We start from the raw sequence: 27,497 nt of genomic DNA on the forward strand, positions 1-27,497 counted from the left end.
TGCGACTGGGAGGGGAGTCAGAATGGAAGGATGAGTTGGCACTGTGAGGCCAAGCACTCCACTTACTTTTTGAATGTGTGTTACATGCATACAAAACTGAGACACACACACACACACACACACTCAGTAAAAACTAGAAACACATGCAAATACAGTATGTATATTAAATGAAGTAGTGCATTACATAGCCTCCTAATAAAACAACAAGGACTTAAAACACTTGCAAACAGCACACTAGAAAAGACAGATGAAAGGCTGAGACATCTAAGCCCTCACAAAACAACAAACTAAAGATGAAAAAAATACAGGAGAGAAACTTATAAAACAATAAAACGTCCTTCATTTTAAGTGGTATCATACACAATTCTAATAGTCACTAGACTATGTAGTAGTAGTATTAATAGCATAAGTAGCCAAGCACTTGCATAGGAAAGCATCTATTAGAATTCGTCACTCAGAATGATGCAGAGAAGCTATTTCACAGAAATGATGGGGTTGTTCGTTTTAACAAGCGCCTACGTCGTCATGTGTCCGGAGAGCAATAATCATCCATCATTATTTAGGCACATGGACAGCTTAGCCATTCAGCCCCAGGAATAGGAAACAGATTTCGAAGGGGAGGAGATGGATGGAGGGATGTAGTGTGTGTGTGTGTGTGTGCCCTGTCCCCGAGTGCAAGTTGTCGTGCGATTTGCCTTATTGCCCCCCCCCCCCACTAAACCCCTGTGGACTACACCTTAGTTTTAATTGCTGTAACTTCCCCCACCCCTCTCCTTCCCAACCTCATAACAGCTATACTGGTGGTGTGCGTGTGTGTGTGGTTGGTTGTCGGAGCTGAGCTCTGTGCTACCCTGACACTTCCTGCCTCCCTGGCTGGGACTCGCCACACCTGGGGCCTCCCCTTCCCAGAGACTCCAACCTGGCAACCCAACCCCCCTCCATCTCTGACCTCTGACCTGGCAACCCAACCCCCTTCCATCTCTGAGCTCCAACCATCCAACCCTCCTTTTCACTCAGTACATCAAACCGATCTGACATACTGCCTCACAGCACTTATTCTCCAGACCCTGCCTGCTAACATCAATAGGGCCAGACGGGTTGTGGGGAGTGGAGGCATTGGTAGCTCACAGGGGCTTGGTGGACTTACCTCCAGCCTCGATGGGCTCAGTTTGGCCACAGATAATTGGGCCCAGGAACAGTTCCCTGACATGACGGTCACATTCTCAAACAGGCATGTAGGGGCACACACACACCCACTTCCTCCAAACTAAATGAGATGGAGGGGGACCGGATGGATGAAGGGAAGATAGACATGCCAATCAACAGGACAATCTCATGTGTCTCCGAGTCTCTATTCCCTTCAGCACTTCACAGGGTCTCCTTCCACCACACACTTCCCAATCACTCACTGCCCTCACAGGGTCTCCTTCCACTGCACACCTCCCAATCACTCACTGCCCTCACAGGGTCTTTATGCACGTATTCAAGTTCCTACAATAATAAAACCTCAGTAGCAACAAAATGTGGCCACCACATAAAAAGAGAAAATGCTGCAGTGTGAAATGTTGACCTTGTTATTTTTTTTAAAGCCATAATAGCAAATGTACACACACAGTTTATTAAGTACACCCATCTAGTATCGGGTCGGACCTCCACTTTGCTTCCAGAACAGACTGAATTATTCGGGGGGATGTAAATGTTGCTCAATTGGTATTGTGTGTATTGTTTGTTATGTATTGCTAGGTATTACTGCACTGTTGGAGCTAGGAGCACAATCATTTAGCTACACCCACAATAACATCTGCTAAATATGTGTATGCGACCAATACAATTTGATTTGATTTTGATCAAGGGACCTAACGTGTGCCATGAAAACATTCCCTACACCATTGCACCACTGCCACCAGCCTGTACCATTGACACCAGGCAGGATATGGCCATGGACTCATGCTGCTTACGCCTCATCCTGACTCTACCATCAGCAGGACGCAACTATCGTGTGTGAAAAGCCCAGGAGGACATTTCTGAGATACTGGAACCGGCACACACTGGCACCGACGATCATACCACGCTCAAAGTCGCTTAGGTAACTGAATGCCTCAATGCCTGTCTGCCTGTTTTATATAGCAAGCCACGGCCAAGTGACTCACTGTTTGTAGGAGCGAACCAATTTCGTGAATGGGGTGGTGTACCTAATAAACTGGCCACGGAGTGTATATAATAGCAAATAACGATAAAAAATATGCCACTGTAATAAAAGTAAACAAATAATCACAAAAGGGGGATTTATGACCACTCTAGTAATTATAGAGTGTGTGTGTTTGTGTGTGTGTGTGTGTGTGTGTGTGTGTGTGTGTGTGTGTGTGTGTGTGTGTGTGTGTGTGTGTGTGTGTGTGTGTGGGGACATTTCAATGAGATAGAGAGCATTTCTATGAGACATCCGCAGTCGACTCATGAAATGCTTTAATAAAAGGCAGCCATATTGCTCCTTCATTAGGAGGAGGACGGTGCTGTGCAAACAGAGCAGAGCGCCGAGGCCCCTCATTAGATGTAATACCACAGGCAGCACTCTCATTTGTCTCAATGAGACCCCTTTTATACAGTTATGGATTTTAAATTACTACCAGCGCAGCCACTCTGCAAAAAGGCACGTTGTCAGCACTTCACCCCACAGTGTGGACAGATGACATGAAAAATAATTTAAAAAATGATGAAAAGGGAAGACAGAAATCAAACAACGACAACAAACAAAACAACAAGTCATTAGCTGGGACACAGTGTTCGCGGATGGATGAAGCGCAACCTCGTCGTTATTTTTATGGCGTTCTCCAAATGTCTCCAAAAGTCAGTGCCTTTAGAAGATAGAGATAGAAAAATAGCAGTGTACTCTGGAGAATTGCACGTCACAAGGAGAACGTTGACTTGAGTAAAATTTATATTGCAATTGTTCAGGTTTTATTGCAATGGGCCCTGAAGTGAACTAGGCTTTCTGGGGCCATGAAGCTGAAGTCCTGACTCCTTCAATTATCCCATCACTTTCACAGTCGCCTTCAAAGTAGATTGAATTATATTAACTATAAGATACCAAACTAGATATAACTATATTAAAATATTATTTAATATAGAGGGTTGCCAGGTGACCTACAATGCCTCCTGGCGGCCATGTTGGAAGATCAATAAATCAATTATTCCGACAACAACAGCTACTCCAAGCTGCATGGTAACAATGCCTAAAACTACTTGATTAATTACCATGGTCAATGTCTGTGCCGTATTTGGATGTTCTAACAAGGCAGGAAAGACAACTGACAAAAAAAGACACCTTTTTCCCCCGTCAAGACCTGAACCCAGACAGTTGTCAGTACAGGGTCTGCTCCAATCGTTTCATTAACGATAAGTCTAAATTCAAGTTTAGTTTAGCTGTTATGCCACCCAGATGTTAACAACAAGATTAAGTTGGCCAACATTAGAGCTAGATAGCTTGTAGTCTAGCTATCTGGCATGCGTCTCTCTCATAGGCGGCGAGTGATTTTGAAGCTTTGGGGAAGCTACACTATACAGTGCCTTCAGACAGTATTCAGACTTTTCCCACATTTTCTTAGGTTACAGCCTTATTATAAAATGTATAATGTATAATTTTTTTTTACTTTGTCATTATGAGGTATTGTGTATAGATAACTGAGGAATTATTTGAATCATTTTAGAATACGGATGTAACGTAATGTGGAAAAAGGCTGAATACTTCCTGAAGGCACTGTCTATACAAAAGTATGTGGACACCCCTTCAAATTGGTGTATTTCGGCTATTTCAACCACACCCGTTGCTGACAGGTGTATAAAATAGAGCACACAGCCATGCAATCTCCTAAGACCAACATTGTCAGTAGAATTGCCTTACTGAAGAGCTCAGTGGCATTTAACGTGGCACAGTCATACAATGCCACCTTTCCAACAAGTCAGTTCGTCAAAATTCTGCCCTGCTAGAGCTGCCCCGGTCAACTGTAAGGGCTGTTATTGTGATGTGGAAACATCTAGGAGCAACAGTGGCTCAGCCGCGAAGTGGTAGGCTCCTCAAGCTCACAGAATGGGACAAACGGTGCTGAAGCGTGTAAAAAATAGTTTGTTCTTGGTTGTAACACTCACTACAGAGTTCCTCTGGAAGCAACGTCAGCACAAGAACTGTTCATCAGGAGCTTCATGAAATGGGTTTCCATAGCCAAGCAGATGCACACAAGCCTAAGATCACCATGTGAAAGGCCAAGTGTCAGCTGGAGTGGTGTAGAGCTCACCGCCATTGGACTCTGGAGCAGTGGAAACACGTTCTCTAGAGTGATGAATCACGCTTCACCATCTGGCAGTCTGACGGACGAATCTGGGTTTGGCGGATGCCAAAAGAACACTGCCTGCCCGAATCCATAATACCAACTGCAAAGTAATGGTCTGGGGCTGGGAAAGGGAAACCAGTGAAGGGAAATCTTAACGCTACAGCATACAATGACATTCTAGATGATTCTGTGTTTCCAACATTGCAAAAGTTTGGGGAAGGCCCTTTCCTGTTTCAGCATGACAATGGCCATGTGCACAAAGTAAGGTCCATAAAGAAATTGATTGTCGAGATCGGTGTGGAATAACTTGACTGGCCTGTACAGAGCCCAGACGTTAACCACATCGAACACTTTTGGAAAGAATTAAAACACAGACTGCGAGCCAGGCCTAAATCACCCGACATCAGTTCCTGACCTCACTAATGCTCGTGGCTGAATGGAAGAAAGTCCCCGCAGCAATATTCCAACATCTAGTGGAAAGCCTTCCCAGAAGAGTGGAGGCTGTTATAGCAGCAAAGGGGGAACTAATTCCATATTAATGCCCATGATTTTAGAATGAGATATTCGACAAGCAGGTGTCCACATACTTTTGGTCATGTAGTGTATTTTTTTCACCATAAAAATGCACCTTTACAATAACCATGCATGCTTTTATCACATTTGCAGACTAATGTAAGGCTACTAAACTCAGCAAAAAAAGAAACATCCCTTTTTCAGGACCGTGTCTTTCAAAGATAATTCGTAAAAATCGAAATAACTTTACAGATCTTCATTGTAAAGGGTTTAAACACTGTTTCCCATGCTTGTTCAATGAACCATAAACAATTAATGAACATGCACCTGTGGAACGGTCGTTAAAACACTAACAGCTTACAGACAGTAGGCAATTAAGATCACAGTTATGATAACTTAGAACACTAAAGAGGCCTTTCTGCTGACTCTGAAAAACACCAAAAGAAAGATGCCCAGGGTCCCTGCTCATCTGCATGAACGTGCCTTAGGCATGCTGCAAGGAGGAATGAGGACTGCAGATGTGCCAGGGCAATATATTGCAATATCCGTACTGTGAGACGCCTAAGACAGCACTACAGGGAGACAGGACGGACAGCTGATTGTCCTCGCAGTGGCAGACCACGTGTAACAACAAATGCACAGGATAGGTAAATCTGAACATCACACCTGCGGGACAGGTACAGGATGGCAACAACAACTGCCCAAGTTACAACCGAAAGCACAATCCTTCCATCAGTGCTCAGACTGTCCACAATAGGCTGAGATCGGCTGGACTGAGGGCTTGTAGGCCTGTTGTAAGGCAGGTCCTCACCAGACATCACTGGCAAAAACGTCGCCTATGGGCACAAACCCACCGTTGCTGGACCAGACAGGACTGGCGTTTATCGTCGAAGGAATGAGCGTTACACCGAGGCCTGTACTCTGGAACGGGATCGATTTGGAGGTAGAGGGTCCGTCATGGTCTGGGGCAGTGTGTCACAGCATCATTGGACTGAGCTTGTTCTCATTGCAGGCAATCTCGACACTGTGCGTTACAGGGAAGACATCCTCCTCCCTCATGTGGTATCCTTCCTGTAGTCTCATCCTGACATGACCCTCCAGCATGAAAATGCCACCAGCCATGCCATACTGCTCGTTATGTGCGTGATTTCCTGCAAGACAGGAATGTCAGTGTTCTGCCAAGGCCAAAGAAGAGCCCGGATCTCAATCCCATTGAGTACGTCTGGGACCTGTTGGATCGGATGGTGAGGGCTAGGGCCATTCCCCCCAGAAATGTCTGGGAACTTGCAGGTGCCTTGGGGGAAGAGTGGGGTAACATCTCACAGCAAGAACTGGCAAATCTGGTGCAGTCCATGAGGCGGAGACGCACTGCAGTACTTAATGCAGCTGGTGGCCACACCAAATACTGACTGTCATTTTTGATTTTGACCCTCCCTTTGCTCAGGGACACATTATTCCATTTCTGTTAGTGACATGTCTGTGAAACTTGTTCAGTTTATGTCTCAGTTGTTCAATCTTATTATGTTTTCACAAATATTTACACATGTTAAGTTTGCTGAAAATAAACGCAGTTGACAGTGAGAGGACGTTTCTTTTTTTGCTGAGTTTATTCCTAATGTGATGAGTAGATTGGATAGTGATAATTTAGGCTATAATTATAACTCAGTCCAATCACTGTGTATGGCTGACTGCGTAGTAAATATGGACATAGCATAGTGGATATGCTGTATCAGAGACGTTTCTTCTCTTTTCTTTGCGTGGGAAAAATAATATGGCCTTTTATAAACAGATCAATAAAAACGACCTTGTCTTGAATGCAACCATGTAATCTAGGCCTACGAAAAGGGGAGACACGAATTGCACAATATGATGTGCATATAGCTTGAAAGAGGATATTATTTCCCCAAAACACCTTCCAGTGGCACTGACCCAATGATAATTTGTTGAGAAAATGTATGGGCATTACAGCATAGGACAAAGGCCTACATGGAATAGGTGCAATTCCATGCATGATTTTATTTTACTTGAAAATGTATGCGAAACAAAGACCATTGATATAAAAGTTTAGCAAGCAAATCCATGCACAAGGACTACTTTAAACAATTTCCACTGATAATTCTACAAAACATATTTACTGGAAAACTGTGCAGATACAAAGTTTGGTAACAGAATTTCAGTAAAATACCCCTCAGTTCTATTCTACTGTAGGTTCACCAGCTGACCTCTATCAAGACACCGATGTCAACTGGATTCACACTGTGAAGATGAGCAACGCTGCAGCATCATCAGTTTCTATTTTTACTACTTTGTCCTTTTCCAGATATAAAAGGGGACATTCCTCAGTTAGACAAAATGGTTGTCCCTTGGTCAATCTGAATGATTCTGTTGTGCAATTTGAGTAGAGAGCCCAGTTACCTTGTCGTCATGACGAAAGTGTCCCCATAAATTGAATCGTGTAGCAATAACTTCTGATTAAAACCTCCTTTTTTTTTTGCCTAAAATGACATACCCAAATCTAACTGCCGGTAGCTCAGGACCTGAAGCAAGGACATGCATATAATTTATATCATTTGAAAGGAAACACTTTGAAGTTTGTGGAAATTTGAAATTAATGTAGGAGAATACAACACATTAGATCTGATAGAGATAATACAAACAAAAAAACATGTGGGGTTTTTTTCCATCTTTGAAATGCAAGAGAAAGGCCATACATTCAGATAGGAGTCTAGGTGTAATTTAGATTTTGGCCACTTGATGGCAGCAGTGTGTGCAACGTTTCAGACTGATCTAGTGAAGAATTATATTACTGTACAATATGTTGTATTGTATGTTGTAAGTCTGCCAGGAGTCTACCCAAATGTGCCGAATTGGTCAATTGATACATTTTCAAGTACATAACTATAGAGAACATACAAAAATGCAATGGTAAAAAAAATGAAATTTTACACACTCCCAGGAATGTCATACCTTTTTTTAATTGCTTTTTTTAACTAGGCATGTCAATTAGGAACAAATTCTTACTTACAATGATGGCCTAGGAACAGTGGGTTAAAGGCCTTGTTCAGGGGCAGAATAACAGATGCTTACCTTGTCAGCTCGGGGATTTGATCTAGCAACCTTTTGGTAACTGGTCCAACGCTCTAACCACTAGGCTACCTGCCACCCCATACATGATGGATCATTAGCTAAAACACTAACTTTCACACATCTAGATGGCCGGGCTGGGTGGGTATGTAATTAAACAGAAACAAAGTTACACAGTAATATATTTATCTACAAATGTATGAATATATAAAATGAAATTTGGAACAGCATGTAAAATACTATTGTTTATGATATTCTAAACATATTATACTTGAATAATAGGCTGTTGTTATATGGGTAAAATTAAAAGTATTTTGTGTTCATCTCTGCTTTCCTTGCCCCATTGAATAAAATGTATTTCTTATAATCGAACTATTTTTATTTTACAATTTAAACACATTTAGCATAGACAATGTAATTGTTATGGTAGTCTTAGGCAAACCATCTTCCTTATCACAGTGGCACCTCCATGTGCCACTCAGACCTTTTGGGAGAAGAGTATCTGGCATTGAACTTGGCAGTAGTAGTTGTATGTTTTAATCTAAGGATCCCATCATTTCCTGCTTCCAAGCATTATAAGGGTTGGATTTGCACTAAACAATTTGATGTCAGCACAAGGCATGTACAACATCTGGTATAATATAATGATTAGCCTCATACACACTGACTGACCAAATTAATCCAGGTGAAAGCTATGATACCTTATTGATGTCACTTGGTAAATCAACTTCAATCAGTGTAGATTTTTTTTATTTTTTTTTATTTTACCTTTATTTAACCAGGTAGGCAAGTTGAGAACAAGTTCTCATTTACAATTGCGACCTGGCCAAGATAAAGCAGATGAAGGGGAGGAGACAGGTTAATGAAAAAAAATTAGGCCTCGAGACAAATAAGACATGGATTGTGTGTGCCATTCAGAGGGAAAATGTGCAAAACAAAAAAACTACAATCAGGTGTTCGTGCTGGGCTGGAACAGAAGCCTGCATACCCAGCAGGGTTGGCCTGCTCCAGTTGGAATAGGTTTATACATTATGTATGACTTTTAAACTGTACTTTGTTTACAACATTTTTCTTTGTTTTACAACCCACGATATACAAGGATGACCCCTTATTCTATTGGGACATGAATTTGGACCGCTTCATCTGCAGTCAGGGTATTTCACAGCTCTCTGTATCCGAGGACAGAAAACATCACAATGAAACAGGCTGCATTTTACTCAAATTGGACAGCACTGAATATCATGTTGCTATATCTCTCTGTCCTCATAGTTTTCCTCGCCAGGGACTGGAGAATCTTTTCATAATGGCCTCCCACAAAGGTACCTGTCTTATCCAGAGTAGCCGACTCTCTCCCCTTCTCTGACAGCTGGAGCTGCTAATCCTTTCACTCGGACTCCTGCAGCGGTCTAAGGCATTGCATCTCAGCGCTTGAGAAGTCACTATAGACACCCTGGTTCGAATGCAACTGGCCGTGATTGGGAGTCCCATAGGGCGGCGCACAATTGGCCCAGCGTCATCCATGTTTGGCCGGTGTAGGCCATCATTGTAAATAAGAATTTGTTCTTAACTGACTGGCCTAGTTAAATAAAGGTTACATTTAAAATATATATTTCTTTTTCACCAAAAATGTCATGCCATGGTTATTAGCTAGCTAGCTACCTAGCTACATACTGTATGCATTTAGAGTTTGTATTTTTTACGTATAATGACACATACATCAAGAGCTAGCAAGCTAAAATTAAGTTAGCTAACTGTAGCTGGAGATATCTATTTCACTTAGCTATACAGTATGTAAAGTTAGCTAGCAAGCTAACAATACGTTAGGAGCTCATTTGAGTTAGCCTACACATTAATGCTAAGTTATTGTAGCAAGCTAGCTAGCTAATTATACATATATTTTGAAAATGATACAAAAACGATTTACTTACTTGAATAGGTTATCCTACTGCCTTTCTAAGGACGTATTTTTAAGGTCCTTAGAAATACAAAGCAAAACAAAGCCAGCGATGTGGACAATTGGAGGACACACAGGGCAACAAAGGTCCAAAAGACTGACTCTGGTCTTCCAACATGGCTCCTGGTGTGGTTGCTAGGTGATGTGACGCAACTGCAACCTTTCTATATGTACACATTTAGCCAATCCAGAGGGGTTAAACAACAAGCAATTATTTGTTCTCTTTTATTGTGTTTTGAATCTGTTCATCCTGACAGAGGCGAGAGAAAGGAGAAAGGGGGATGAACGACTGGAGGGGATGAAGAGAAGGGAAGGGGTGGCAATGGGCATTGGGCATATTCAACAGGATATTGGGCCATGTGTGGCTACCTCTAAATGTCTGGTACTCACGTGGAGATTAGGGACACAAGCGGAAGGGAACCCAGCAGGGTGAATGGGAAGGGTGGCAGACTAGAACTGAACACGTCCATAGTTAGCTCACCTTAGCAAGCTACACAACAAGCCAACATATGACTAGGTCATCATCTATTTCAGAGAAACATTAAACCCCTAGTACAATGTTCAAGGGCTGGTTTCCTGAATCTCCCGAATGCCTAGCCTAGACTACATCTGGATCCAAGAAACCGGCTCCTTAGTGTCCGCTTAATCTATAGTTAAAGACAAATAATTCAATATCAATAATTCAATCTGCACTGTCGACCCATGGTTGAGGCCAAGGCCATATTTAATTCATGGTAAAGTTTCACATACGCTATTTCAACTTCCCCTTGACTTCTGTGAAAATCAATGGCCTTTTAGATCGGTCAATTACCAAGAGTCTATCAGAGTTAAATCCACTGGGTCAACAAACCAAACCACTTGAGACTTGATGAACTCTTATAAAATGGCATTTTCTTGCCTTCAGGAAGCTATGTCAGTGCCTCTATTTTAAAGATGCCGGTATAGCAGTGTGACTGGCCTAAGCAGTGTAACTGGTGTAAGACTCCATTTTAAGGCCCTAATTTGTATTTCAGTCTTACAGAAGGCTAGGCAAATGTATCTGAAAACAACCACTTGCACCACCTTCCTCCAGAGGCAGGGCGAAGGTTGATAAATCTTTGTCAGTCTCCCCCAGTAAAGCCACTTTCACAGGCCAGGATCAGAAGTAGTGGCGGAGGGTTAATGGCCAGGAAGCATTCCGTTTCTGTCACGATCATCTGAATGATTGGACCAAGGCGCAGCGTGTGTAGAGTTCCACATGTTTACGTCAAAGAAACTCACCAAAACAAATACAGAAAACAAACTAACCGTGAAGTAATTTCAGTGTTAATAGGCACTACACAAAAACAAGATCCCAAAAAGCACAATGGGGAAATGGCTGCCTAAATATGATCCCAGCTGCCTCTGATTGGGAATCATACCAGGCCAACATAGATGTACATATAATCACCTAGATAACCCACCCTAGTCAAACCAACATAGAGAATAAAATGCTCTCTATGGTCTAGAGGTTGACCGATTATGATTTTTCAACGCTGATGCCGATTAATCGGCCGGTTTTAAAAATATATATATGCCCAAACTGTTGCATATACCCTGACTCTGAATGTGCAATGAACGCTAGAGAAGTGACACAATTTCACCTGGTTAATATTGCCTGCTAATTTGGATTTCTTTTAGCTAAATATGCAGATTTAAAAATATGTACTTCTGTGTATTGATTTTAAGAAAGGCGTTGGTGTTTATGGTTAGGTACAGTCGTCCAACGATTGTGCTTTTTTAGCAAATGCGCTTTTCTTAAATCATCCCCCAGCGTTGCATCGATTATATGCAACGCAGGACACGCTAGATAAACTAGTAATATCATCAACCATGTGTAGTTATAACTAGTGATTATGATTGATTGATTGTTTTTTATAAGAGAAGTTTAATGCTAGATAGCAACTTACCTTGGCTTCTACAGCATTCGCGTAACAGGCAGTCTCCTTGTGGAGTGCAACAAGAGGCAGGTGATTATAGCGTTGAACTAGTTAACTGTAAGGTTGCAAGATTGGATCCCCCGAGCTGACAAGGGGAAAATCTGTCGTTCTGCCCCTGAACAAGGCAGTTAACCCACGGTTCCTAGGCCGTAATTGAAACTAAGAATGTGTTCTTAACTGACTTGCTTAGTTAAATAAAGGTATAAAAATAATAACTTTATTTTTTTTAATCGGCAAAATCAGCGCCCAAAAATACAGATTTCCGATTGTTATGAAAACTTGAAATCAGCCCTAATTAAATTGGCCATTCCGATTAATCGGTCGACCTCTACTATGGTCAGGGCGTGACAGTTTCATTGCATGTTTGCTGTTGGAAGTCAAATGAGGAAGAACAGTTACTGGGTGTCGCTCTCCCTGTCTCTTTCCCTGTCTCTCTCTTCATGCATGCAGTGTCATCTTTCCACTGATGGGAGTTTCGCATTTTGTCCACCAACTCACTTTGCACATCTTCACATTTGAACCTCATGCCTTAACAACATACAATTCTTGGAACACTTCCATTTCTCAGACAGCCGGGTTTTCTATGTTTTCATCTACTTGCTCGCTCGCTCTCTCTCTCTCCCTCCAATACCTCCCTCCCCTGCTCCAGATGCTTAACGGTTGCCTTCACCTACGTCGGTAACTGATGCCATATGTGCAGCCAGGTGTCCCCAGGAGCCGACGCCAAGCCACGCTAAGGTGAGCCGCAATTAAGAGATACACCCCAGACCGTCAGACAAGCACTGGGAAAACCACATCACAATTATCTCCCTTCAGGATGAAGGCACAATAAGCAGCCATATTTTTCCCACACAGGGGTAATGATGGGTTTACTAGTAGATGGGATTACGCTGCACTCCACAAATCTGGCGTCAGGTAGAGGTTCAGCTAACGTTACCTTACCTGAAGGCTTAATGTGTAGGGAATAAGATGTAACACTGACCTGAGGTCAGGTCTTTGGGAAATGTAATCCTACACCACAAATCTAGCCTATTTCATGAGCTTGACACTTTGCCGGAGTTGGTGATATGGTGGTGAGTTAATTTTATCTACGCACACATTTTTCTTCTGAAAGAGACGACTTTGCGTAATGTGGACATCTAATGCCTCTAGATAAGACCTTTTAATCACTATCGCCAGTTGTTGATAGATTATGTGCCAGTGTCATCAAGGTCTCCAGGTGAAGTTGTCATGGAGATCAGAGGTCATTATTGGTGGTTGGTTACTTCCCGCAGTTTGTGTGTTACAGATGTAGGATTTTAATTTGAGCCAGTTTGCTACAGCAGGAAAATAATCCTTCAGCAACAGGACATGTGAATTATTATGTGGAATATAATGGACATTTTTGTAGGGGTTGAAACATTTTTCTTTAGGGCAAATTAAGTCTGGCATTTTAAAGTGGAAATTACAAACTTTAGAAGCCTTGTTAAAACATGAATGCACTACATGTTTGCATTTCCTGCTGTGCAGGAACATTTTCAGCGACAAAAGAGTGATCAAATGAAGATCCTACGTCTGTAGTGTGTGTGTGCAAATGTGAATATTCAACACCCCCGCTTTCTCTCCCTCCGTTTCCCTTTCTACTTCTTCTTTTGGTAGAAGGTCACCAATTTGAATATTCCCTTGTTAAAAGCGCCTCGATTCTTCCCCCTATGCCGGAGAAGTTAAAATGGTCTAGCGGCACGCAACATCAAAGCCAGCCCAACTTCAAAAAACGATTTCTCTCCATTACGGGGAAAAAAGTACCTTGTCGCATTAAGTTAAGGAAAACAAGCAGCAGCTGCCTAATTTAAAGGATTCAAAGCTTATGTGTCAATGCGATGTGGCTGTGTCAGAGGATGGAGATGGAAAAAACGAGTGAGAGAGAGAAGAGACTCAGGGCGAAAGCTTTGTTTTAATTATGAGCGAGGGAGCGATTGGAGAGAGAGAGAGAGAAGATAGAAGCGAGGGAAATTCCGCTCGTTATTCCGTCACTTTGTATCAAACGGCTTATTTACATTTCCGATTACATTCCCCTGCGCAAACGGCGAGATCTATCAGCGGCAGAAAGAAAGGACGAACAAGATAATGACAAGCAACTATTCCTCCTCTTCAGAAACAAATACGTTTGTGTGTCTGAATAACAGTCGTGGGTAGTTTTTCCTACACCTTGTATAGGAGTATCCAAGTGCGCAAACTGAACACAAATCAAATCAAATGACCGTTTGGTTAACATTAAACACAAGCCTTCAGATGATGCCCGATGAGTAAAACCCACGACCCACTATCTACGGCTGCCTCGGATATACCACATAGGGTTCTGGCAAAAAGAGGTGCCTTAGCCTACACAGCTGATTCAAATCATCAAAGCTTGATGATGAGTTGGTTATTTGAATCAGCTGTGTAGTGCTAGAGCAAAAAAACTAAACGTGCACCCAGGGTGACCCAAGGAACTGAGTTTGGGAAACGCTGCACTACAGTATAAAGGGAATATAGGCTGCTGTTTCAGACCCTGTTGTCCTAGAGGCTCCAGCTGAGAGTTGACTGATGCCATACTGTTGCCAACTAGAGAGATGTAAGGGAGCTACTGGGTTGGCCATTGGGCAGGGTGCGGTGTGTTTGGGGGGAACATCATTAAGAACCCACAGATGAGAATGAGACTGGGACTGGTACCAGCTACCCTCTTTTGTTTCCAGCCATCTTTCATCTTCTCACTCTCTTTTTCACTCTCTTCTTCTCTCTTGGGCCTTGCTCCTCCGTCATTCTGTGAACTACAAAGAGGGGGATGGGTGAAGGAGCGTGGCATCGCGGCTCAAGGGAAGCCAAAGGGTTGGCCATCATTATCAATTTTTCACTGCCTATCATCTTTCCTCTCTATCCGATATTCTCAAACTCTACTTCTCGTTCTATTTTTCTTCCTCGCTCTTTCTCTTCATCTCAGTCTCTCTTTCCCCTTCTCGTTCCTAGAGCAACGAGCAACGTAGGCCCCGTAATTCAAGACAGATTCTTTACTGTATGGAACAAAGGTGGCCCGGGATGAAACATCCATTAGCAACAAAGGATGTGGCTTTTCTTCTGCATCAAATAATTGCACAAGAAGGAAACAGAACGAGAGAGAGAGACGGGCGGGGGGAGGTTGCTTCGCTTGGAATAAACAAGGCTACGTGATTAGTGTGTGTGTGTGTGTGTGTGTGTGTGTGTGTGTGTGTGTGTGTGTGTGTGTGTGTGTGTGTGTGTGTGTGTGTGTGTGTGTGTGTGTGTGTGTGTGTGTGTGTGTGTGTGTGTGTGTGTGTGTGTCTACATGCATGCAAGTGTGCGTTTGTGCATGCGTGTGTGCCCCGCTTGGTTAGTAGAATGTTGTTGTTTTTTCGACTAACAGGGCAACCTGAATTCATGTTTGGCATTCTGTCTCTTTGAAGAGCATGCAGGACAATGAGTTCCAGTTGCTACCTCTGAGGATTCTATGGGCACGGCTCTATGGTAACACGCGTAGGATCCAGGTCAATACGCCATTGATTTAACATGACCCTGGATGCTTGAGAGATGAAAGGAGGAAGAAAAATTAGAGGAAATATGCACCCTCCTACTTCTAATCAAAAGTACCTTTTCACCGGCAACACCATGTAGTCCTTTGTGTAATAAACAAACAACAAAATGTCTACAGAATAGTTTTGGTTTGTGTTTTTGTGTGAATATACACTGTGTATGCAGAGGAGGTGTCAGAGATATGCTAGCAATATCAAGGAAGCATATGGCTATGGTGACTGACGGCGCAATTAGTCAACGGAGAAGAGCTCGACACCCACTCTCTCGTCGCTCTGCAAAGTCGCAAACGAATCCACAGAGCCAGGAGAGACGCCGCAAACAACAAAGACGTCTTGTTGTCTGAAGAAAGACAAAGCGGGGGGATTCTCACTGCTCTCAAACAAATAAACCAAGAAAGCAACAAACCAAGAAAGTTCTCTTCTCTTTCAAAAAAGAAATTGCAATTTCTCAAACACAAAGAAAGTTTGTTTGTCAAGTTTGTATCAAGTTTCTGTAAAAAATACATATAAAAACAACTCTGCATTCATATTATTTCTTTAGCCTTTTTCAAATCTTGGGAGCTACAATGAATTTCTGAAGCTGCATGTGTCTGCATTGCCCGGTACACAGACAATAGTAGTGTCCTTTATACTAGCGAAGACAGACACATCTACTGTATGTACACACACCTTTTACTATCCTTGTGGGGAACAAACTATTTATTCCCATTCAAAATCCTATTTTCCCTAACCCTAATCCCAAACCCCTAATCATAAAACTAACCCCTATCTTTTAATCACAACCATAATTGTAAACCTAAAACTGCCTTTTCCCTTGTTGGGATCTGCGAAATGTCCACACTTGCCCGACTTTTCCTTGTTTTACTGTGGGGACTTCTGATTGCACGCACGCACACACACACAGCGAGGGAGCGAGACGGGGTCAAACACACCAACCGGTCCCATCTCCCCCTTAAGCCCATAAAAAAAGACCCCATAAATGGCAAGAGTCAAAAATAAAAAGGGGCCGATACGCACCCACACAAAAAGAGAGAGACAGGCGACGTCAAAGAGCAAGAGTCAAAATAGGCCACACCAGGAAAAAGAAAACTATCAAGATAAAGGGGGCTGAAAAAAGCTAAAGAAACGAATAAATAAATAGTGGCGAAGAAAGGGAGGGGGGAGGGTGAGAGGAAGAGAGAAAAATGAGAGAGAGAGATAGAAAAGAGGAAGTTAATTATGCATTCCAAACCTGGTCGATGTAGTCCTCGGGGAATCGCCTCCGCACCTCCGGATCTGTAAATAATTGACAGATAATATTAATTGGCTTTGGATTAGTGAGCAGGCCGAGTAGAGCACATTAATATTTGATCAGAGGATGATAGGGACCCTGGCAGGGGATCGGAGGAGGGCAGCTGAGGCTGCCTGGCTGATTAGGGGCCAGAGAGGGAGGTGTTACTACCCCCTATCCCGCCTTCCCCCCACCACCACCAACCCATCCACCCTCTTCCTCCCTTTCTCCGGAAAAGGAGAGCTGAGAAAGAAAAAAAGGAAGTAAAGGAGTGTATTTGATGATCCACTTTTCTCAGTTGGGGGGAGATGGGGGTGTGGGGGGACTAAGCTGTCTTGCTTAACCTCCAACTGGAGTGCATGTTGAAGTCTAACCTAAGGGATGAGAATGGGGGGAGGTCATTTTGTCCATCTAACATAACATAGCAGGTGTAAAAAGACCCCTGAGCGGAGTCCCCATATTTGTTTTTCATGGTAAACGGAAGTTAGGCTGGAAATACTGTATCCGTAAACATCCGCTTTCTACCGACCCGCGGAAGGTGCTGTCCATCAAATGATTGCTAATTCTTGTATTTCAATTTATGGTTGTGATTTTTGTTTTGGCAGCTGCACAAGCGTAAAATCTGTCAAAGTCACTGAATCAAAGACAACAATCCAAAACTCTGTCTCCCTAAAGGCTCAAACCAAAACCCTCACCCCTGAGGGGGCTGACTGGGTTCCACCTCTGTCTGCTGGACTAACCACAGCCAATAGACTTCCAGGCTACATTACTGGAAACATCAGGGATCTGCTTAGGACATTGAGGTCCCAGCATCTGCCAAAGCTAAAAATCCCTTACACCACCACTAATTCTTCCAATCCAGAGACACTTAATTCAAAGGAACGACCTTCCCAAACTCTCTGAAAGATGGAGAGTTTGACTGTTTGGTACACTTAATAAGTATGTCATCCTAAAATATGTCGCTAGAATCAGTCAAGACATCCTCTAAAGAAAAGACCAGTAGGCAAACTAAAATAAGCCTCTACTATCCTTGTATTTGCTGACACATCCATGAAAGGCCCAAGCCTATGACACCGCTCTAAATGACATTACCATGATGTCCCTGCTTGACTGTCGCTACAACAGAGCAGAAGAGTCAGACTGTCGGAGGTAATTCCAAGTCTACAATATCTGCCGGGATGCTGATGTGCGTCTGTGCACTTGGCTACCTGCCCGCCCTACCAGTCTAACCCGCCTGCCAGTCTGTCCATCTGCTCATCGGCGGAGGGGGGGGGGGGGGGTCAGTCTGCCAGCTGCATGGGCATAGCTGCATCTCAGGTGTAAGTCCTGTGCATGGGTACGACATGGCTCCCCCTGGTCTGTGGCAGCTTTATAGGCAGGTAGATATGGACGCTGAGCGGCACTCTCCAGGCTAACTGTCTGTAGCAGCTTTATAAGCAGGTAGATATGGACACTGAGCGGCACTCTCCAGGCTAACTGTCTGTAGCAGCTTTATAAGCAGGTAGATATGGACACTGAGCAGCACTCTCCAGGCTAACTGTCTGTAGCAGCTTTATAAGCAGGTAGATATGGACACTGAGCGGCACTCTCCAGGCTAACCGTCTGTAGCAGCTTTATAAGCAGGTAGATATGGACGCTGAGCGGCACTCTCCGGGCTAACTGTCTGTAGCAGCTTTATAAGCAGGTAGATATGGACACTGAGCGGCACTCTCCAGGCTAACTGTCTGTAGCAGCTTTATAAGCAGGTAGATATAGACACTGAGCGGCACTCTCCAGGCTAACCGTCTGTAGCAGCTTTATAAGCAGGTAGATATGGACACTGAGCGGCACTCTCCAGGCTAACTGTGTTGTTGATTAATGAGAGAGGGTTATAGCTGGGATGGCCAACAACAGGGCTGATGTGGTTGCTAATGCTAATTCTAAATGATGGATAGTCTTAGGTCGTGAAGTGCAGATCATGTCGCTGGTAATGTAAGGGCCAATATGAGTGTTTGTCAGATAGTTGACAAATTCAATATACAAAACTATTAATTGAAGCAAATGATGCTTTCATCCTCACAACATTAGCATCACTGTATCATATTAGCTGTCTTTCCTGTAAACAAGAGTTACTCCAGATAGCGTTATAACTGTCAAAGTGAAACATACAACAAACTGTGTATTTGACAAACAATTCAGTGAAAACTCCATTGAAATAAAAGGCTTCATAAGACAGTACAGTGAGGTACTGTTTCTCTGCTCACTGAACACGTCTCATCACCTCCGACAGAGCACCAAACAGGAGTGTGGGAGTTTTGTGCTTGGCTAATGACCATGACAACCTTTGGACCTTTTGCAGTGCCAAAATAGATGTGTTGTTTTCTTTTAGTCCACCACAAGCTGCCAGCCAGGTTAGCTCCAAGCCAATGAACGTAAGATAGTGTATTTGTTTGATTGTACAATATTAACCACAACCTAATACAAAGAATACAATTCACTACAACAGTGAACACTGATGCTGAACTAAGACAGCTTAGTTGGTTGTAATTTGTGAATTTCTTAGCAAGGGAGGTTTTTGCACACACACACGAACACACAAAATGGATGATATCAACTGGAGGGGATGGCATGGTGAGCTGAGCTGAAGAAGAAAATGTGAGAGAGAAAAAGACAGAGAAAAAGAAGAGCGAGATGCAGAGAGAAATTGCCTCACTCGGTCACTTCACAGGCCATGGAGGCCAAAGTTTCTGAGAGAGGACCTCCTTCTGAAGGGCTCTGCAGTAAAATGACACCACTGTTGAGTCACTGTAATCTCCTCTTATGCACTCTGGACATGCGTTGGTAGTACCCAACTCACTAACGACCATCAGGTTGCTAATAGTGTGGTACTCAGGGCTCTACTGTCCTAACAACTCTGACATCAATGTGAATGCAATCCAAAATTACATCAAATACTTATTATCAAAACAGTATAATGGACATAAAATAATGATTGTGCCATTATACAATTACATAGCCTAGTGCATATTACGCAAGGCAGAAAAACATTTAAAAAACTGATTTAAGATGTATTTGGTACATAATTGGTCTAGCCTAAACTCCAAAATGAAGCAGTGGGTGGCTGCAGGAACAGGGCTGGAGGGCCCAGGGCATTCAGATTTTGGGAATATCCCGTCGGGCAGCGCGAGGCTGCATGCTCCTCTAACAGTGGTTGATGCGTGGATTGAAAGTTAAATACATGTTTTTATAAGCACAGCTACTAAAAAGAGGAGGATCCCAGCTGCTACTATATGTATTTCTCTGCTGTTCATATTAAGAATATGCTCTGCTATAAAACCGGCATGATTGAAACATTTACCATAAAGCAACCTCCATTTGCTATTGAAGTGCAAACTGATGACATGTCTTTCTTCCCCTGCCCCTGTTCCTGCCCCTGCCTATTTAATAACGGACCATTCTAAATCAAAACTCATTTTACATATCAGTAAAGACAAGAGAGAATAGTCTATTGAGAATAGTCTGATGGGTGAAAATATGACCACTTGATGAGAGAACTGCATATACAACCTAAGGCAAGGAAACGCAGGCTTTTTTTGCGACTTTCTCAAATCATCAATATCCTATAGTCCCATCATGCAGCTCATATATGTTTTGATTACTAAGACATTCTAAGGTTTGTATCATTCGCTAATAAAGTTTCAAATAATTCAAAATCTAGCATATAGGACCTGTTTCAAATTAGCACATTTATACTCAACATTGCCACTTCATATGCACACTCGCTAAGTTTAATTATATTCTTCTTACTATAAAATCATATAATATAAAATAATGGCACGAGACTTATGAGCATATGTTGTCTGCTAAATGAACAAGCCTACAGCCTTTGGCATGGAGCAAAACCAGATAGATAACATACAGTAGGCCAACTCATATTCTGTTCATCTGAAATACATTTTCTTCATATATTTTTCTTAGACCTGCCTAAAATAAATAACGGATTTATTGTGATGGTGTATATTAAATTGATTTATTATACTTTTATAAATGTAGATGTTGGAGGCCTGGAGATGCTAAACGTGTTTATGTTAATTAACGGTCAATTACAGTGAGACCGGCAGTCTTTTGCATGGCAATAACTGGCTAACAAAATGTAATAATCGCCACAGACCTCCTCACACACACACACACTTTATTGATGTAAGGATTTACTAAATTCCTCTTTCGCAAAAGTCTGTTATGTCTCTTACAAATACCTGCTGTGACACTAGAACTCAACAACTTACCACATGAAAACAAAGTTTGAGGTCAACAGGTTAAACTAATCAAGAACAGGTGGTGGGAAAAATAAGTCAAATGAAGGTTACAGAGATAAAAAAAAATAAAAAATGAATTTATAAGAACACTTTATTATATAGAAATGTTTTGCTCAGTGAGAAATGAATATCCAACTAGTCAGTGACGGCAACTACACTACTGGTCAAAAGTTTTAGAACACCTCATTAAAGGGTTTTTCTTAATGTTTATACAGATTTCTTTATATGTTTAGCTTTGTCATGTCTCCCACCTGAAACAGGTGCAAACAGAAATAACACAACAGTTGTGCAACCACAATAATTCTGACTTTAATGATGTAGATAAAATGTGTGTGTGTGTGTGTGTGTATGAAAGACAGAGTTGTTCTTTAGGATGAGAGGCCTATAATCTTATTACCTGATTTCACAGGATTTTAAAGTCAAACTGTTCTGTTTGATCAGAGTAGTTCTTTTTTGGGAGGAGGGGTCTCAAGAACTAATCCGAGTCCCTGACCCCTTTCAGCTTTTTTCCGGCTTAGAGGATGGGAACATGTAGCGGCGACGAATTACAAAGAATGGCAAGAAAGGCTTTCCTGCAAGACTCCAATTGTATTATGACTGAGACTTAAGGCAATGCCAAGAACAAGATTGTGGGCATGTTTGAATACTTTCAAATGCATCCTTACCTTTTCCATCCATTACTTCCTTGCTAGAATAACGTTGAAGAACTCTGGCCTAAAGGCTACAAGGGACTGACAAACTCTGGACTAAAGGCTACAAGGGACTGACAAACTCTGGCCTAAAGGCTACAAGGGACTGACAAACTCTGGCCTAAAGGCTACAAGGGACTGACAAACTCTGGCCTAAAGGCTACAAGGGACTGACAAACTCTGGCCTAAAGGCTACAAGGGACTGACAAACTCTGGCCTAAAGGCTACAAGGGACTGACAAACTCTGGCCTAAAGGCTACAAGGGACTGACAAACTCTGGTCTAAAGGCTACAAGGGACTGACAAACTCTGGTCTAAAGGCAACAAGGGACTGACAAACTCTGGCCTAAAGGCAACAAGGGACTGACAAACTCTGGTCTAAAGGCAACAAGGGACTGACAAACTCTGGCCTAAAGGCTACAAGGGACTGACAAACTCTGGCCTAAAGGCTACAAGGGACTGACAAACATCTAAAGTTTCAATCTGCATCTTCTTTGCTTAGGCACTTTTCTCATAATCAACTCCATAATATCATTGTACGGGCACCTTCTCTACCTATGTCCCACAAGCTATGAGGACCACCATACTAACGTCAGAATCTGGCGAAAGGCAAAACCTCTACAGCCTCCCCCCAAAAACACACAAAACATGTAACTCTCCTCTCTTTCTTTCAGTATGATTTATGTCTTTTTCTGTGCATTCCCACCTCTCCTTTCCTAATCCTCAAAATAAAGAGATCTAGGGTTGGTTGGGGCTATAGCCTGTCTAGGGTTGGTTGGTGCTATAGCCTGTGCTGGGAGGAGGGAGGGGGTAGGGGGGGAGGATCTGTCCAATGATCAGGGCCTAGTCCCCCAGGGCTCTGGGAGCGGGGCACTCGGAGGCAGCCAGGCTGTGTTGACTCCACAAATTGAGTCAACAGAGAACTGCTGACCTTGCTCGCACACAGGTAACAATTCCCCAAACCCTCCTGCTGGAGCTCCACTTAAATCACTAGGTCTGTCTCGAGGAGGATAGAGGAGAGTGCAGGTATAGTACAGATAGGCTTTTCTATATTCTCTTTTTTTCTATATTATACTTTACTCTATTATATCTGTACTTTTGGAGGTTAGGTCAGATGAGATGGGGCAGGGCGAAATACTAAATAAATCCAGAGACAAAATAGCAAGACTAACACTGCTTGCACTTAACTAGCAGAAGTTAAAAACATTTGTACTTTTTTAAAATAAACTAAACAAGATATAAAATACCCACTTGGACTGAATTGTGTTTAAATGGTAGTTCCTATTACTGCAGGTGGCATGGCATGCATCTTCACCTGAGACACCAACTGTCTTCACGACTTCACCTGAAATTTACCGGGCAAGAGTGACCAAGGATGCCAGAACAAAGTTTACACAAATGTAACTGGTGGACAAGCTAAGGATGGAAAACATCACAGACTGATGTTATTTACTGAGCCAAACATTTGAAACAAATAATATTTTTCCTTCAACACATTTTTGAGGGTATTTCAAATACTCAATGAATGATCTTTCTCTCCCTCTCTCCACACTGCGGCTCGCAAACGACAGGAGGCAAAGAAATACTAAACGAAAACATATAATGGGCCCATTTATTTTTTCGAGTGGCATAAAACTTCCTGCCCCTTGTTGAGTGCTTCCTCTTGCGGTCCTCTGGGGGAGGGGGGGGTCAGCAGGGTGGTGTTGGGGGGGTGAATGGTGACGGATCCCCAGAGTGCTCCTTAGCGCCGCCGTGGGCTGCCCAACCCTGGCGACAGTTGCCAGGCGACAGGTCTCAACGAGGTGCAGCAGCGAGAGGTAGCAGCTGGCATGGCCTCTGAGCAGCCTTGAGTAGGGTTGGGGGTGAAGTGGGGGGAGATGTTGGAGAGGAACTCCCCTATAGTTTCAATGACCGTAGAGACTATACTACATAACACCCCCTACCACCTCCCAAACACACCCTTGGAGGGAGGGAGGGAGGGAGGGAGGCTCGTCTTTCGGGTGGCCCAGCGGGAGAAGACAAACACAGGACCACGTTCATCCTGGCTCTCTCTCCCCTGCCATGAGGACGGCAGTCTGTCTCCCTGACGAGGGGAAGGGTGAGGTGAGGGGGGCCTCTGGGAAGCCAGAAAAGGGGTCTTGGGAGGGAAGGAGGTGGTATACCCTCTCGTCTCACCCCGTCATTACTCCTCAAAATACATCTGTGCAAAAAATCACAGCGGGAAGGGTGTGTGTCTCTACGTCTGCAGAGAACACAAGACACCCGCGGTGGTTTCCCCCACACTTGGCCAGCCTCTAAAAACAATGACACAGACCTTGTGGCTATAATATGACCGAAAACACAGAAATAAAAAAAATTGAATGTTTCAAAGGAACAACTGAGAGCCTGAAATAGGCGAGAAGCACCGACACGCTCGAGTTGATCCTGATCCTCCACCTAAAACTGATGTCATGGGTCTGATGTCATGGGCCTAATGTCATGGGCCTAATGTCATGGGCCTGATGTCATGGGCCTGATGTCATGGGCCTGATGTCATGGGCCTGATGTCATGGGCCTGATGTCATGGGCCTGATGTCATGGGCCTGATGTCATGGGCCTGATGTCATGGGCCTGATGTCATGGGCCTGATGTCATGGGCGTTCGCTCCCAGAGACTTTGCTTAATAACGAACCGTGTTTTATGGCACGGCTGGGAACACCAAGCCCTTTGGAAGAACACCAGTGGTGGTGGAATGGTTGTTTGGATTATTTGGAAAAGAGGAGATTACATTTAAAGATCCCTCACCTCTAATGAAACTGCCTTTTTTCTTTCAAGCGAGAACAGATGATACCCAGTCAAGAGTGATTTAATGGTGCACGAAATCCCTGAGCAAAACCAGTTGTGGGTTTCGATACTCGAGTGAAGGAGGGCTTTACACTGAGAAGGCTTTGGGGTAGTAACTTTCAAAGACGTTGATAGTTGGCCAATGAGCATCAGTGGATGAGTTGTGCATTGGTTTGCACATATACACAGTATCTGATATGGTTGCAGTACATGGTGTAAAGGGTGACAGCTTTCAGACAGTAGCTTTAGCAATTGATAAAGAGGCTTTGACCTGGGATAAATATATTATCTCTTTACTTCATGTGCACTTGAGCAGAACAGGAGAAAACAGGTCCTCAGGTTGGCTACTGTTTTTCTTCAATAACTAGGGTACGGGTAGGGCATCACTAAATTCATTATTAACATTTTGAAGGTGAGCCATTTCCTCGTGCTCTGCTGTGCAGCACATATCATGGTGTCATGTTGCCATCACTGCATAATTCACAAAAGGTTGGCTGGACCTCCTTGAATTCACGTAGATCACATAATTACTCTATTTTTGTATACAAAGCCCTGATCCACAAGCTTCCGACTTACCTAAATTTAAAATGTCAAGTTATCAAACCTGTTCACAGCGTTGGTTAACTCTAGAGAATCCTTGCTGTCTACATAGTTAGGTAAAGAACAGGGTTGGTTAACTCTGGAGACTCCTTGCTGTCTACAGAGTTAGGTAAATAACAGGGTTGGTTAACTCTGGAGACTCCTTGCTGTCTACAGAGTTAGGTAAATAACAGGGTTGGTTAACTCTGGAGACTCCTTGCTGTCTACAGAGTTAGGTAAATAACAGGGTTGGTTAACTCTGGAGACTCCTTGCTGTCTACAGAGTTAGGTAAATAACAGGGTTGGTTAACTCTGGAGACTCCTTGCTGTCTACAGAGTTAGGTAAAGAACAGGGTTGGTTAACTCTGGAGACTCCTTGCTGTCTACAGAGTTAGGTAAATAACAGGGTTGGTTAACTCTGGAGACTCCTTGCTGTCTACAGAGTTAGGTAAATAACAGGGTTGGTTAACTCTGGAGACTCCTTGCTGTCTACAGAGTTAGGTAAATAACAGGGTTGGTTAACTCTGGAGACTCCTTGCTGTCTACAGAGTTAGGTGAATCAGCCTCTGGTTTCCTTGCACCCTATATTTGGAATGATTTCCCAAATTATGCTTTGGTGTCCCTGGGGCAGTTCAGACAGCTAACAGAGGATTTTTTATAATGAATAATGTGTTTGTTTAAGTTGACTGTGTTTTGTATGTTAATGTGTATTCTTTTTGTAAAAATATATTTATGTTGGTCTGTGCTTGTCTATTGATGTGCTTATTTTGTACTGTGCAGGGCTCATTTGTAAAAGAGACTTTAATCTCAATATGACTTCCCTGTTGAAATAAAGGTAAATAATCCTCGTCAAATATAAGACCAGAACATTGTCCACAGGCGAGATTAATTGACCAAAAATAATCATGTTCCTTGAGTTTGTCGGAGTTTAGAGTGATGAAAATTCTCGCCATTGAGCAGAACAGCAAGCACAGGTGTTACTATGGATACTCAGACAAGCAGAGCGCGAGAAGCACAGGGAAGGACAGACAGACAAGCAGCTAATGGATACTAACAGAATAAGTTCTTTCTAATTTCGGGTTCAGGCAGGGCCTTAAATTTTGCAGAAACAATTGGGCCTCGGTAGGGCCTGAACATCATGGGTAGGGCCTGAACATCATGGGTAGGACCTGAACATCATGGGTAGGGCCTGAACATCATGGGTAGGGCTTAACATTCATGCCAGTGCAGGACTCTGATGTCTATGCATCAGGAGTTTCTCCCAATCTTTTTGTATAGACTAATGAAGGCAAAGTTTGACGTGTCAGTCCACTCTTCGTGTCTGGGAACGAGATTACCAACAGGGCAACCAGCCTACAAAGAGGCTCTAGCAAGCTATCAAATGAAAAAGGATCTGAACAAAGTTTTGAGGCCTTTCAAGGAAAATTCTTAAAGTTTTCTAGCTTAATTTGAATGGCGACTTGTGTTTGGACTGTGCACAATGAGGGTGGGGGAGAAGGGGAGGGGGCATTAGCTTAGTCCATCAGCTCTACTGTGTGTGTGTGTGTGTGTGTGTGTGTGTGTGTGTGTGTGTGTGTGTGTGTGTGTGTGTGTGTGTGTGTGTGTGTGTGTGTGTGTGTGTGTGTGTGTGTGTGTGTGTGTGTGTGTGTGTGTGTGTGTGTGTGTGTGTGTGTGTGTGTGTGTAAAAAACAGAGAGAGAGAGAGACAGAGAGAGAGAGACACAGAGAGAAAGAGAGAGAGACAGAGAGAGACAGAGAGAGAGACACAGAGAGAGACACAGAGAGAGAGAGAGAGAGACAGAGAGAGAGAGAGAGAGACAGAGAGAGAGAGAGAGAGAGAGAGAGACAGAGACAGAGAGAGACAGAGACAGAGAGAGAGACAGAGACAGAGAGAGAGAGAGACAGAGAGAGAGAGAGAGAGAGACAGAGAGAGAGAGAGAGACAGAGAGAGAGAGAGAGAGAGAGAGACAGAGAGAGAGAGACAGAGAGAGAGAGAGAGACAGAGAGAGAGAGACAGAGAGAGAGAGAGAGAGAGAGAGAGAGAGAGAGAGAGAGAGAGAGAGAGAGAGAGAGAGAGAGAGAGAGAGTCCACCGGTGCCAGCCGCCTGCTCAGGGGGGAGCGCAGTACAGATTTGCATGGCGCTCTAACAGGATATTGCACAAGGCCTCCCTGAGGGGCTGCGCCTCAGGGTCAGCTTTAACTCACGAGGCAGCTTTACCTTGAGCCATCCCTCCTCCCCAACGTCAGTATGCTGGCTCTCAGCATTGACAGATGAGAACTACAAGGGTAGTGACCAACACTGGCAGACAGTAACCCCTTCTCCTGCAGAGGCCTGGACAATGTTGCCTATTTGTTGCCTATTGACTCTTTTCCCATTCAATAGCCCTATAAACATACGCAGGACTAAATCTGTATGTTATGTAGTTTACTGAGCACAGTGCATGT

The 27,497-nt window shown here is 43.3% G+C and overlaps 1 protein-coding gene across 5 annotated transcripts in view; it reads right to left on the bottom strand.

Moving 5' to 3' along the window:
• Nucleotides 1-27,497, bottom strand: part of dennd1a (DENN/MADD domain containing 1A) — a 158,167-nt gene that overhangs the window by 101,863 nt on the left and 28,807 nt on the right. For all 5 annotated transcript variants that reach the window (XM_031802207.1, XM_031802210.1, XM_031802206.1 and 2 more), the window contains exon 3: nt 16,629-16,672. In XM_031802207.1, coding sequence (XP_031658067.1) covers nt 16,629-16,672 — 44 coding nt within the window. The remainder of the gene's footprint in view (nt 1-16,628; nt 16,673-27,497) is intronic.

The sequence above is a fragment of the Oncorhynchus kisutch genome, linkage group LG23 (genome assembly GCF_002021735.2).
Source record: "Oncorhynchus kisutch isolate 150728-3 linkage group LG23, Okis_V2, whole genome shotgun sequence".
NCBI lineage: Eukaryota > Metazoa > Chordata > Actinopteri > Salmoniformes > Salmonidae > Oncorhynchus > Oncorhynchus kisutch.